At 41.7% G+C, this 12,488-nt stretch overlaps 1 protein-coding gene across 1 annotated transcript in view; it reads right to left on the bottom strand.

Moving 5' to 3' along the window:
* Nucleotides 1-9,643, bottom strand: part of Cpb2 (carboxypeptidase B2) — a 38,207-nt gene extending 28,564 nt beyond the window's left edge. Inside the window, exon 1 of the mRNA XM_041671912.1 lies at nucleotides 9,509-9,643. Coding sequence (XP_041527846.1) covers nucleotides 9,509-9,579 — 71 coding nt within the window. The 5' untranslated portion in view covers nucleotides 9,580-9,643. The remainder of the gene's footprint in view (nucleotides 1-9,508) is intronic.
* Between the last annotated feature and the right edge of the window lie 2,845 nt (nucleotides 9,644-12,488).

Raw genomic sequence — 12,488 nt, 5'->3', positions numbered from 1 at the left:
TTGTTGCCAAGATATACAAATAAGGCTGATTTGGGGATGTCGAGTTTCTTACTCCTCTCTTTGTGTGGTGTTTAAGTGTCTGTCAGCTTCACACAATCGGAAATCACCTCGGAACAGAGTCTCAGTGGAATTGTGTAGTCAAGCTGGCATGTGGAGGGGTTGTTTTGATGACATTAATTGTCATTGGAAGACCCAGTCCACCGCGAGCACCAGCATCCCCTGTCCAGAGAGGAGAAAGCACCAAGTGCGGCTTTGCCTCCACTCTCTCTGCTCTTCACGGTGGATGTGACTAGCTGGTTCACACTCTATTGCCTTGACCTCCCCACCACGACCGACAGCAGTCCGGAATTGGGAATGACCGTAAACTCTTCCTCCCCAGACTGCCTCTGTCCTTGTGTTCTGTCACAGTGACTAGAAAGAGAACTCATGTGGTCATTTTAATGTAGTTATCCGGAGACTTTTCTCTCTGCAAACAGTGCAAACACAGAAGAGCACACACTGCCACGCGGCTTTCATGTGACTGCTCACGGAGCCTTTGGTGGAGGAAGGGTCTCCTACATTGCCCTGTTGCCTGGTGCTCTCTAAAACCCTGAGTAGGAGTGGAGATGAACAGTGGTTTACAGTTCTTAAGGTGTCACCATTAGAATCCTTATCTTCGGTGCCTTTTGTCTTCACAGCTGGTTGTGGGCTTTGATGTGTTCTTATGGGTTGAGCATGTGGGTTTTCTGTTTTACTTCCTTTATCTGGCAAGTGGATTGGTTTCAGTACTTATGCCCTGGAACCTGTTTTCTCATGTTCGTTTTGTGTGAAAACACTCTGTGCTTCTTTGTGCAGTGTAACACTTGCTAGGACTGCAGAGCTCCCAGTGATGCTGGTCCAGTCTGAGGGGCGCGCTAGTGTGACTCAGTATCAAATTACTTTATGTTTGCAAACCATTTTCTCAGAGAGAGAAAATTTCTTAGCAGATTTATTTCTGCAGCTCACCATCCAATTTTGCTGTGGGAGACAATTATACAAAGAGAAAAAGAAAGCCAGGGGTTGGAGAGTTGTAGGTACGTATGGAAGACTATGTTACCTAGATTAGGGTTATCAGATTCACAGTATCCTCTAGGTAACATTGTAGGAACTGTGGTGTTTAAATTAAAATAAATCTATGTCAGGGCATTTTCCAGAAGAGAGGTGTTTTCTTTTATATTTGGACAAATATTATCACTAAAATATAAAAATACATGCTTTTTTAAATCAGAAAAATATTTTCCTTCTTGCTTTATTTAAAATTAATCTCTAGAGTTGGGTGTGGTGGTACAAGTCAGCAATCTCGCGTTCAGGAGTTTGAGACAGTAGGATTGCAAGTTCTCAGCAAGCCTGGTCTGTACGAGTTCAAGGCCAGTCTGAGGTAACAGCAAAAACATTGTCTCAAAATAACACTAACAATGATGAAATAACTTTAAAAAAACTTAGATTTTGCTTCCAGTTGCGATGGAGAAATAAGCATCAGACAAACCCTCTGCATGAAGTAACTCAAAACCTGGGCAAAATGGATGAAGCAATGATGCTGAAGACACTGGGCATCAGCAATGTGACGAAAGGCAGTGCAGTAACCTGAACTGGAGCCTGGAGCACAAAGGAAGATGTTGACAGAAAAACTCATAATTGTTTCTTAAAACCCTGGAGTTTAGTGAACAACGGCCAACCAGAGCTAGCTTCTTGGTTTTGACAAATATGGAGGGATGATGTAAGATGATGGCACCAGGAGGATCAGGGGTGGCAAGAACTCCACTGCATTTCCTTTGCAAATTTCCTATCGGTACTCATTTTTTAAGATTTATTTTCTGTGTCTTTCTCTGTGTGAGTGTTTGCACGGGTTGTGTGCACAAACATGCCAGTTTGTGTGCATACACACACATACATGTGTATGAAAGTTGACCTACAGAGGCCAGAAGAGTGCCCTGGAGTCCCTTTAGCTGGAGTTGGAGGGGGCTGTGAGCTGCCTGCTATGGGTACTGAGAACCGAACTCTAGTCCTCTGCAAGAGCAGCAGGTGTTCTTAAACTCTGAACCATTCTTCAACTCCTTAAAAATGCATTGAATTAAAGATTTTATTAACGAACTGTACTAGTAACTGTGTTAAGTACAGAGGAGATGATTATAGCTTTGGGGAGGGGATATTATCAGCAGAGGCTCCACAGAAGCTGTGCTGGAGAGTTTTATGTCACCTTGAAACAATCTATAGCCATCTGAGAGGAGAGACACTCAATTGAGAAAATGCCTCCCTAAGATGGGGGTGTAGCCATGCACATCAGGTGTTTTCTTAATTAGTGATTGATGGGGGAGGGCTTAACCCATTGTGGGTCGGAGTTACGCTGGGCTGGCTGTCCTGGGTTCTGTAAGAAAGCAAGCTGAGCAAGCCAGGAGAAGCAAGGCAGTAAGCAGCACCCCTCCAGAGCCTCTGCATCAGGTTTCATCCCAGTTTGAGGTCCTGCCTCGGCTTCCCTCATTGAACTGTGATTTGGGACATATAAGCCAAATAAACCTTTTCCTCTGTTGATTATTTTTAGTCGTGGTGTTTCATCACATCTATAATAACCCTAACTAAGACAGAAGGGATAACGGACTAGGACAGGCTGTCTGAGGCTGAACACAGGAGATCATGGGTCTCTGCTGGGGAAATGGCAACCTACTCATTCTTCCAAGTTTAATACATGGGTGTTCAGGGAAGGAGAAGAATGGTAACTAAACAGAAACAAGTTTAAGACATTATTTTATTCTTCTCCTGCATCCCTACCTCTTAGACCATTGAATCTGAGAATGTGTAACTGAGCGCAGAGTTCTGAAATCGTTGGCAACAGAAAAAGGTTTCCGAGTGCATGAACTTGACTTTCACAAAAAGTCATTAAATGAATTTTGGCTTGCGGTTAGGACAGAATTCCCGACAATTTCTGAAATGATTCTAACATACTCTTCCCATTTTATAGGAATTATTTATGTGAAGCAGCATTCTCAGCATTGACTGCATAAAATTTAAATACTGATTAAGGTAGAGAAAGTTGAAAACGATCAGTATCCCATAGTATCAAATGTTCCAGCAGCATTTACTCCTCCGTGTGAAAGTAATCAAACACCTCCATCTCATTGGTTTGCAGTTTATCGTCTTTATCAAAGAATAAGATTCTAAATATACTGAAGAATTGTTTTAAAATGAATTTCTTGATGTGTCATTTTTTGATAGATTCTTACTTTGTATACCTATTTTATAGACCTACAGACGCAGGGTCACATAAAAATTCCTCAGGTAAAAGGCATTGAGGCTAGAAAAATCTCAGGAAGACCTTCCATAGAGAAGATTTTGAAAGCAGACTGGTAAATTGGGTCTTCATCTCATAGTAACTAGGAGTAAAGAGAGAAATATGATTGACAATGGGATGGAGGATGCTTTTGTTTGGAGAACTGATGAAATGATTCTGGACATCACTGAGAAGAGGAAAAGGTGGCTCATGGAACAATAGTCTGGGGAATTTGATATCAATCCCTGGTAGAAGTTTAGCATAATCTATTCAAACCGCTGCTTAATGGCATATGTTTAAAGCTATGTACTGAATCATTATTCAAAGTGTCAATGATTAGGAACATGTTTGCAGATATCCTGGGGCATTTTCCAGTAGTAAAGAATGACTTTGATTTATAACAGTTAACTTGGGGGATGATTTTTATGATATGTTATGATGTGGTAAAACAAGATATTGCAAACTGAAATATGGTTCCTATTTTTGAAAAAATAATTTAGAAAAGGATATGAAAACTACTAGGTATTAAAAGCAGGAGAAAGTTATGAATAAGCAAGGAACATATTTTGAACTCTAGTTTGGATGGCTATCTGAGAAGAAGAGAGGGTGAATATGATTTGTTTTTCATTGCAGCCATCAAATCTTATTTATTTGTTTTTGTTTGTCTCACATTGTAGCTTTAGCTGTTATGGAACTCACTATGCAGACCAGACTAACCTCAAACTCACAAAGATCTGCCTGCCTCTGCCTCCCAAATGCTAGGATTTAAGGTATTGACCACTATGTCTAGCTAATTACAGTTGTTTTAAGAAGAAAGGTCCATCTGGGTGTGATGGCCCAAGCTTTTAATCCCAGCACTTAAGAGGCAGAGGGAATGCCGGGCGGTGGTGGCGCACGCCTTTAATCCCAGCACTCGGGAGGCAGAGGCAGGCGGATCTCTGTGAGTTCGAGACCAGCCTGGTCTACAAGAGCTAGTTCCAGGACAGGCTCCAAAAAACCACAGAGAAACCCTGTTTCGAAAAACCAAAAAAAAAAAAAAAAAAAAAAAAAAAAAAAAAAAAAAAAAAAAAGAGGCAGAGGGAGGCTTATCCCTTTGAGTTCCCGGCCACTTAGCACTACTTAGAGAGACCCTGTCTCAAAAGCAAAACAAAACAAACAACAACAACAAAGAAAGAAAAGAAGAAAGGAAGGAAGAAAAGTAGGTTTTAAAAGTTTAAAAAATAATTACGTTATCCAAAACCAATGTAGAATTATACAGAGAGAGAGAAAGAGAGAGAGAGAGAGAGAGAGAGATAAGTGAATAAGAAATGCCTGAAAGAATGGCTACTGGCACGCTAAGGAGATTTTTCTCCTGGTGGCATAATTTCAGTATTTTTTTAAAACTTCTTTTTAAAAAAAATAAAAAGAAATATTATTTTATTTAATCAGAAAAAAAACAAATCAAAATATTAAACCCTTCCTTGACTGCTTTAATTCTGCTCTTTTTTAATTTAGTTAGTGAAAGCCATTATTTTCTCCAAGGGCCTAACACCATCCTAGCAGCCGTGAGGACCCTCTCCAAGGACCTGCCTAGAATATCAAATCCATTAGCTTGGCCAAGAGCCCTTCAGGGAACGGTCAATTTCCCTCTCTGTCATGCCCAGCATTTGCTCTGTCGGGTTAATCTGTGACTTTAACCCTTGCAACTGTCCTGGAAGCCAGGCAAGGAAGTGGAGTAGATTCAGAGAGCCAGAGCTGAATATTCTGCCACAGAGTGGAGCAACCCCACAGCAACAGAGTTGATGACCCCTCTACTGTTGGTTCCCAGTGACACGGCTCGCATACCAGGAGCGAGCTAGGCACAATTGCTCTGATGAGCAGTAAAGCTGGGCAGTCGCCAGAAAGACATGACCTTCCGTGAACTCTGGAGTGAAGAGAACACAACATTCCCAGGACCAGGACTGACTGACAGCCAATGAAATTATTTCTCAATCTCTACAATCAAAATAAGTCAGAGATGAGCAATGAGAAAGACTGAAGACAAGCTACCGCAATCAAAAGTCACAGTCCATTGTCCAGGTTCCAGGCTGAAATCCGTACTTACACCTAGACTTTCTTGTCAGAAGAAGGATTCAGATACTCCCAAAAGAGCGCCGGCACTCTAAGACGTGTCTAAAAGCAGCAGTTCTCAACCTGTTGGTCGTGACTCCCTTAGGGTCACATGTTAGATCTTTACATTACGATTCATAGCAGTAACAAAATTGCAGTTATGAAGTAGCAATGAAATAATTTTGTGGTGGCGGTATTCACAACATGAGGACCTGTATTAAAGGGTCACGACATTAGGAAGGTTTAGAACCACTTGTCTAAAAGGATCCCGATTCTTTTCTGCAAGAGGTCTGCAGAGGTTAACTCAAGCTACTCTGAACACTGCACAAAGTAGATGCGCAAACATCCTGAGGACTGTTGGCCGTAGGGTCTGCGCCGACATCCCATTCCGGGCATCCAGGGTCCCAGACTAAGTTCAAATCAAACTGGGTGTGCTGGAACCAGAAATCTAGACCAGTACCCAAATGCATAATTCCAATGATCCCATTGGGAGCTGATATAGCCCTCACACAGTTCCTTTCTCTTAAGGTAAAGGTTACTATAATGTGTGTACCAGGGGAAGGATCTGAAACTTCCTTCTCACCAGCCCTGATGGGGAGATTTAAAAATGTACCAGTGTAGCAGGGGACAGGGAGGAGTGGGCGTGGCCGATCTTAGCAGCACCATCTGTGGTGACAGCATTGCAGTTAACACCTGCCTCACCCCCAAACCCTCATTCCTCCACAGACCTGGATGACATCTCTTCCCAGGAACCTGCCTGCGTGTCAGTCTCCATCTCAGAGTCTACTTCCTGGGGAATTGGGCCAGAAACAGATACAATTCTACTATGTGAGAGAAATCACAAAGAAGGCTCATGGAGTCTTATGAGAGAGCTGACGAAAAGAATGCAAATTGGCTGAGCATGCAGACCAACAAACAAAAAGACTATTAAAAAATAAAAATAATAAAGAAAGCTTATCATTTTATTTAACTAGGAAAAAAAAAACAAACAAAAACATTAAATTCTTCCTTGACTAAAGAAGGCACCATGGACCCCAGGGCTGTAAAGCCTCTCTCTTTGTCTCTTATTATACTTTCAGAAACAGAGTATAAGAGTATAGTTATCTTAACACATATTATTCTATGAATAGTTGTAGGAGTTTTCTTGTTTGGTTTTGGTTCTGCGTTTTCAGCAGCTGAGGCTGAGCCAGCTTCAAACAGCAACTGAGGTTGTGCCGGTCACAGGCTGCTTCCTGGTTAGACCAACTGAAATAGCACGCAGAGGGTCAATGAACCATTGCTCTTCCGTTCCTGCGTGTCCATTTTCTATACCTAACAGGATGGGGTCCTCTGAACACGTTTCCAGAGCTGGGGGATTTGCTAGGTGCTCTCTTCACTCCAGTTAACAGATTGATTGAATGAACCTGAAGTCTTTTTGTTTTGTTTTTTAAAAAGAAAGACTGAAAAATTTGAACCGTGCCTTCATTGGAGATGGTAGTCTAAGTTTTGGATGGAGACACTTTGTATTTTAATATAACTCAAGGTCTGTCTGTTACTTCAGAGTGGGCTAAAAAGCCATGAGATTTTTCTGACCTGTACCTCAGTGAGGAAAAACAATCCTACTATGAAGAATTTCCAGGGGTAATGAAAGATGAAGAAGAAATGTGTACTTTCGTTGAGTCTCTATAGTGGTAATTACAGCTTTTGTACAGGAAATAGTTGGGAAAATAAATTACACTAAAAATAGGATAAAAAGTATAAGCACAGAGGATAAATAAACAGGCGATAGATACCAAGGTACATAGGTGGATAGACACATTGATAGCAGATGGAGATTGTTAATAGACAAGCGAAAAATACCTAGGTACATAGACACATTGGTAGCATGGAGATAGTTAATAGAGAGATGACAGATAAATGGATGGATGGATAGATAGCTGATAAAGATAAATGATAGAGAGATTAGGGATACATAGATAGAGTGACTGATAGCTGATAGAGGTAGATGGTAGGGAAATGATAGATGGGGAGATGGATAGATAAATAGATGCATAAATAGTCCCAGGATCTGAGGTTGTTGTATGTTTTTGCCGTGTTTAAAAGCCACTGGTGTTCTGTATCTTGAGATGAAAATGATGCCTCAGTGGGACTAAACTGAAAGAGTAACTGGGATCGGGTACCCAGATAGAAATGAACAACAAAAAGCATACGTGCTGTGGTCTACGATGCCCTCCACACCTCCCTCTCTAAACCCTTCTCTTCTTGTCCATCCATGCTTCTCATTTCTCTTTTTCCAGTGGCCTGGGCTGACTGGCTGCAGCTAGATAATCATCGTGCAATACAATTAATGATTTCCTTTACAGGATTCTTGCTAGTGTTTTATTTTCTACTATTTCTAGTATCTGGCCTCATAAAATCAACTGAATATGGAAATGTGGACCTCAGCTGTCTTCCTCTTCGGCATATGGTAGTTATGCCTTTAAGAAAGCTGTTTTGTTGTCACGGTTCCAAGGCATTTCACTGACGAGAGTTATCAAAATCTGCCTACAAATCAACCCCGAGGAGATTGCTCCAACACAAACGTTATTAGGAAAATGATCACGGCAAGAAAACAGTAACAAAGAATGGCTTCGGGGAAATTCCGGCTAGTTGCTGCTTTCCAGAAAGGTCTAAATTCTAACCCCCAGAAATAAGGACTGATCAAAGGCTGCCTCTCTGGGTGAAATTAGATTCCTCTTTCAGATGTAGTGATAGGTTATTCCTGAAAAAATAACAGAGCTCAGAACTTTGTGGGGAGGAAGCTCATGTTATTTCTAGGGCAAGGATTAGAGTTCAGAACTCAGAAACTCTTCCGTCTCCCGTGTGGCTGTTCCTTTTCCTCTCTCACATGTGGGTCCCCAGGTACGTGCAGGTGCTAAACATTTTCCCTGTAGTCTTATTTGGCTAAACTGCCTGGTATATGAGTCAAAGAAGCTCCTAAGTAACAATGGATTTCCTCCCTCTTCCCTCATAGTCAATGATGTTACCTCCACAATAAGCAACTTGGAGATGTGTTATCCGATTTGCTCCTTCAACCCGCCTTTCTTTGAACAACAGACAATCACCAAGGTATGGAATATTAGAACCAACAAAGATCTTAAAAGTATGCTTATTTAAGGATTAATAAAATATAGACATGTGAGCCACCAACTAACTGTTCTGGCAATTCTGATCCTTATATCAGTTCATTAGTAACTGTTCCTTCACAGTGAAATTCGCTGCTTGGTACTTGACAGTCACCCTGCACAAAACAGAATCAACCGGCTACTATAAACACAGCTTCAGACATGCACTATTACCCCAATGATGCATTAGTCTATGGGCTTTATGACGCAGAAAAGGGTTCTATGGGTGGACTGCTCCCCACCTGTACTATGTTCAAGTGTCCTTTCTCACTGTGATGCAGTAACGGGAGACAAGGATCTATCTCAAAGACTACTAGAAAAGGGCTCTAGAAGCAAAATGAAGAAAAAGTAAGACAATTCCAAAAATACATATGAATTTTAAAGCTTAGAATTAACTGGTCAATTATAAGACAACATGTATGCTCCAACTGTTACTGCATGTATTATGTATGCTCTAACATGCATTTATTTGTGTTCCAAGCAGTTTATAGCCAAATGTCCTCAGGAAACCAGTCTACTAAGCAAATGAGGAAATAGTTAAGATCCTCTGTGTGTCCATCTTAACTCAACTTCTATGCTCCATGCCTGTGCTCAATCCAGATCTGTTTCCTATCTCTACCCTCCTTTCTCTCCTGTGCTCTATGGACAAGATGAAAGTCAATAACACATCTTTTTAGTTGATGTATCTATTTGTTAAGACAGGAAGAATATAAATCATTAGATATGTGAAGATACCCTCAATCCATCCAGATCTCATTTATTTATTTAATCTTCATAGCCACTGAATAGACTTATCATACTGGTAAAAAAAATGAGAGCAAAAAATGAGAAAAAAAAAAACTAGTGATACCCTATCATCCGAAATCATGTTAAGTCTCTGAAAGCCCTGGCCTTCACACAAATACCCTTTGCTCTCCAGCCCAGGACACCGCTTCTGATCTGTGAGATATAAACAAGCAAGGAGGAGCCAGTCTCGTCTAGGACCCGGTGTTACCTCTGAAAGGCCAGGCCATGCTGCTCACAGAGAAGGATGGCTACCAGGACTCCAAGGCCATAAAGCTTCATCCCAACAGTGGCTTGCTGAGCAACAAGACTCTCCAAGGGAGAACGTCCCAGATAACTGATTGCATAAGAGTCTTCTTTACACACTAGTTAAAGTATAACACTGGGTTCCCTCTGTCTCTGTAGCTCTATTTCCACAGTCTAAAAGAAACACACACATATAATTAGGTTGTTTGATAGCCAAACCCTCAAAAAAATATGATGAGAACCACCCCTGTGTTTAGTTTAGACAGCCTCACCCCAGACATGGTGACATGGTACATATGCAGTTCATGCAATTGAACTCCAAGGCAAACTCAAAATGTTTCATAATGTTCTAAGTAAATTTGAGTTTCTATATTGGGCCTCGTTCATAGCTACCCTTGGCCTCTCATAGCTATGTGTAGCCTATGGATAGCAGGAGAAGGCCTGGAAAGTTCTGTGGCAGGACGAGGTCTGAAGATTTACAACCATGAAGATTGACGGAGGGACATTTGTTTGAAAAAAAACCTTTGGAACAGGGTCACGCTGGGTTTCCACATCCCCAAATAAAGGAGCATAAATGTAAGTGATGAATACAAACAAGAGCAAATAAATAACAGACACAGTAGAGAGGAGGGGGAACGAGCCCAAGTAACTATCCCTCATTGAAAACAGATGTTTTTCATACATCACTTTCTGATCATGGTTTCCCTCATCTCCTTCCAGATCTTTCCTACCTCCCCATTGTGGTGATTTCTTGTTTGTACCAATAAAGTTTGCCTGAAGATCAGAGGGTAGAGCTAGCTACTAGCTAACCATAAAGGTCTAGAGGTCTGTTAAAAAAAAAAAAAAGACTGAGGTCCTGTCTCCTGCCACCTTATACTTCCTCTCTCTGCCCAGCCATATCATTTCCTGTCTGTCTGGACAGACCTCCAGACCTCTACAGCGAGTTAGTGACTAGCTCCGCCCTCTGATCTTCAGGCAAGCTTTATTTGTACAAACAAGATTATCGCCACACCCCTCCCTTCCAGCTCCATGCTTTCTTCCCCTCTCTCTCTCACTTTAGAAAACAAACAGGCAAACAAACAAATTACCAAAACCAGAATAAAATAAAACAAAGAAAAAGCACAAAAATACACACACACAAAAAAACATAAAAACACAAAACCAGAAACCATGATATATGAGCATAAAACAGTAATGGGGAAAAATGCCCAAATAGCAGGGCAGTGGTAACACACACCTTTAACCCCAGCACTCAGGAGGTAGAGACTGAGGCAGGTGGATCTCTGTGAGGCCAGCCTGGTCTACAAGAGTGAGTTACAGGACAGCCAGGGCTGCACAGAGAAACTCTCTTCAAAAAACAAAAACAAAAATACCATTGAGTTAATTTTGAGTTGGCCATCTACTGCTGGGCATAGGCCTGCCCTTAAGAGTGGTTTGTATACCCAGTGAGACTCTATTGGAGAAAACTAATGTTTCGTTTTTGAGCAGTTATCAATTGGAGATGGGTTTTTGTCTAGGTATGGGAGTTTGTGTCCACTTTGCTGTCCCAGCACTGGGAATCCATCTGGTCCAAGCAATACAGGGCCTGTGCATGCTGCCACAGTCTCTGAAAATACATTTGTGCTGGTTTTTAATGCTTATATATGTATGTGTGTTCGTGTGTGTACACATGAATGTACATGCACATGTGGGCATAAGTTTTTCTTTTTTTAGCCCAAAAGTAACTAGTCAAGAGTTAAGATACTCTGACAAAAATAATAAATTTCATGCTATCTATTTCTTTCTGTGTTTCCTAGAGAAAGTATGAAAATCAATATCTTACTTGTGTTGAAGTATGGACATTTCTTTTAGCAACAAATCTACAGGGTGACATGATCTTTTATGTTTTTTTGTGTCTGACTGTATTAGATAGGGTTCCTACTGCTATAATGAAGCATCATGGCCAAAAGCACCCTGCAGAGGAAAGGGTTGACTTGGCTTATATAGACTAAATCACAGGACATCAAGGAATGCCAAGGTAGGGACTCAAACGGCAGGATCCTGGAGGCAGAAGCTGATGCAGAGGCCATGAAGTACCGCTCCTTGTGGCTTGCCCGGCCTGCTTTCTAAAGAACCACCAGCCCAGGGGTGGCACCACCCACAATGCATACTGGGTCCTCCCCATTGTCTCATGAAGACAATGTTATAAGTTTACCTGTAACCTGATCTCACAGAGGCATCTTCTCAGTTGAGGTTTCCTCCTCTCAGATGACTCTAGTTTGTGTCAAGTTAACATGAAACCATCCGGAACGCTGACCTTAACTCCCTGCTTCCCTTAGTCCCGAACACTAGTCTAGTTGCACATAGCACGCATGACATAGGTTTCCTGTCCCGTGACATTTCTTGCTGCGTTGGGACTCTGCTGACAGGGTCATTGCTGCTCCTGGACAGGCTAGCAGTCCTGAAGGCCATCTTCTTGATGCTTCTCAGGCCTGTCCCTCTGGTCTAGATGTGGTTTTACTTTTTATTATCTTTTGATTTGAGGATTTAGGTGTTTCCTTCTCTAGCCATCCCATCTTTGCTGGTCCTAGGCTGGGGCTTCCACTGGAGTCTGGTACTCTCTCCTTCATGTCCTAGATCTGTCCTTTCACCATTAGAAAATCACGACATTGGTTCCTTTAAGTTTCATCCTGGGTGCGTTTCTCTGTACCACCTTCAGATTCACTATCTTAGCAGTGGTCACACAGTCCCTAGAGAACTATCTCGGCAACTATAAACCCGCATAGGGCGTTTATATGTTTACCCATTTTGTTTTTATAGCAGTATTTTTAAAGTACTATGTTAAGCTACTTTATTGTTCAATCTTTTACAGTAAGATTGCTTAAGGCCCCTCCCTTCCTCCATGCCCCTTTCCCCCCTCTCCTCACCCGCGCCCCCCCTCCTCTCTTCTCTCCTTCTCTTTCTGG

Source organism: Microtus oregoni, unplaced genomic scaffold (genome assembly GCF_018167655.1).
Source record: "Microtus oregoni isolate MIOR12 unplaced genomic scaffold, Mior012 000001F_ref0000356, whole genome shotgun sequence".
Taxonomy (NCBI): Eukaryota; Metazoa; Chordata; class Mammalia; order Rodentia; family Cricetidae; genus Microtus; species Microtus oregoni.
This window is presented reverse-complemented; position numbering and strand designations above follow the sequence as displayed.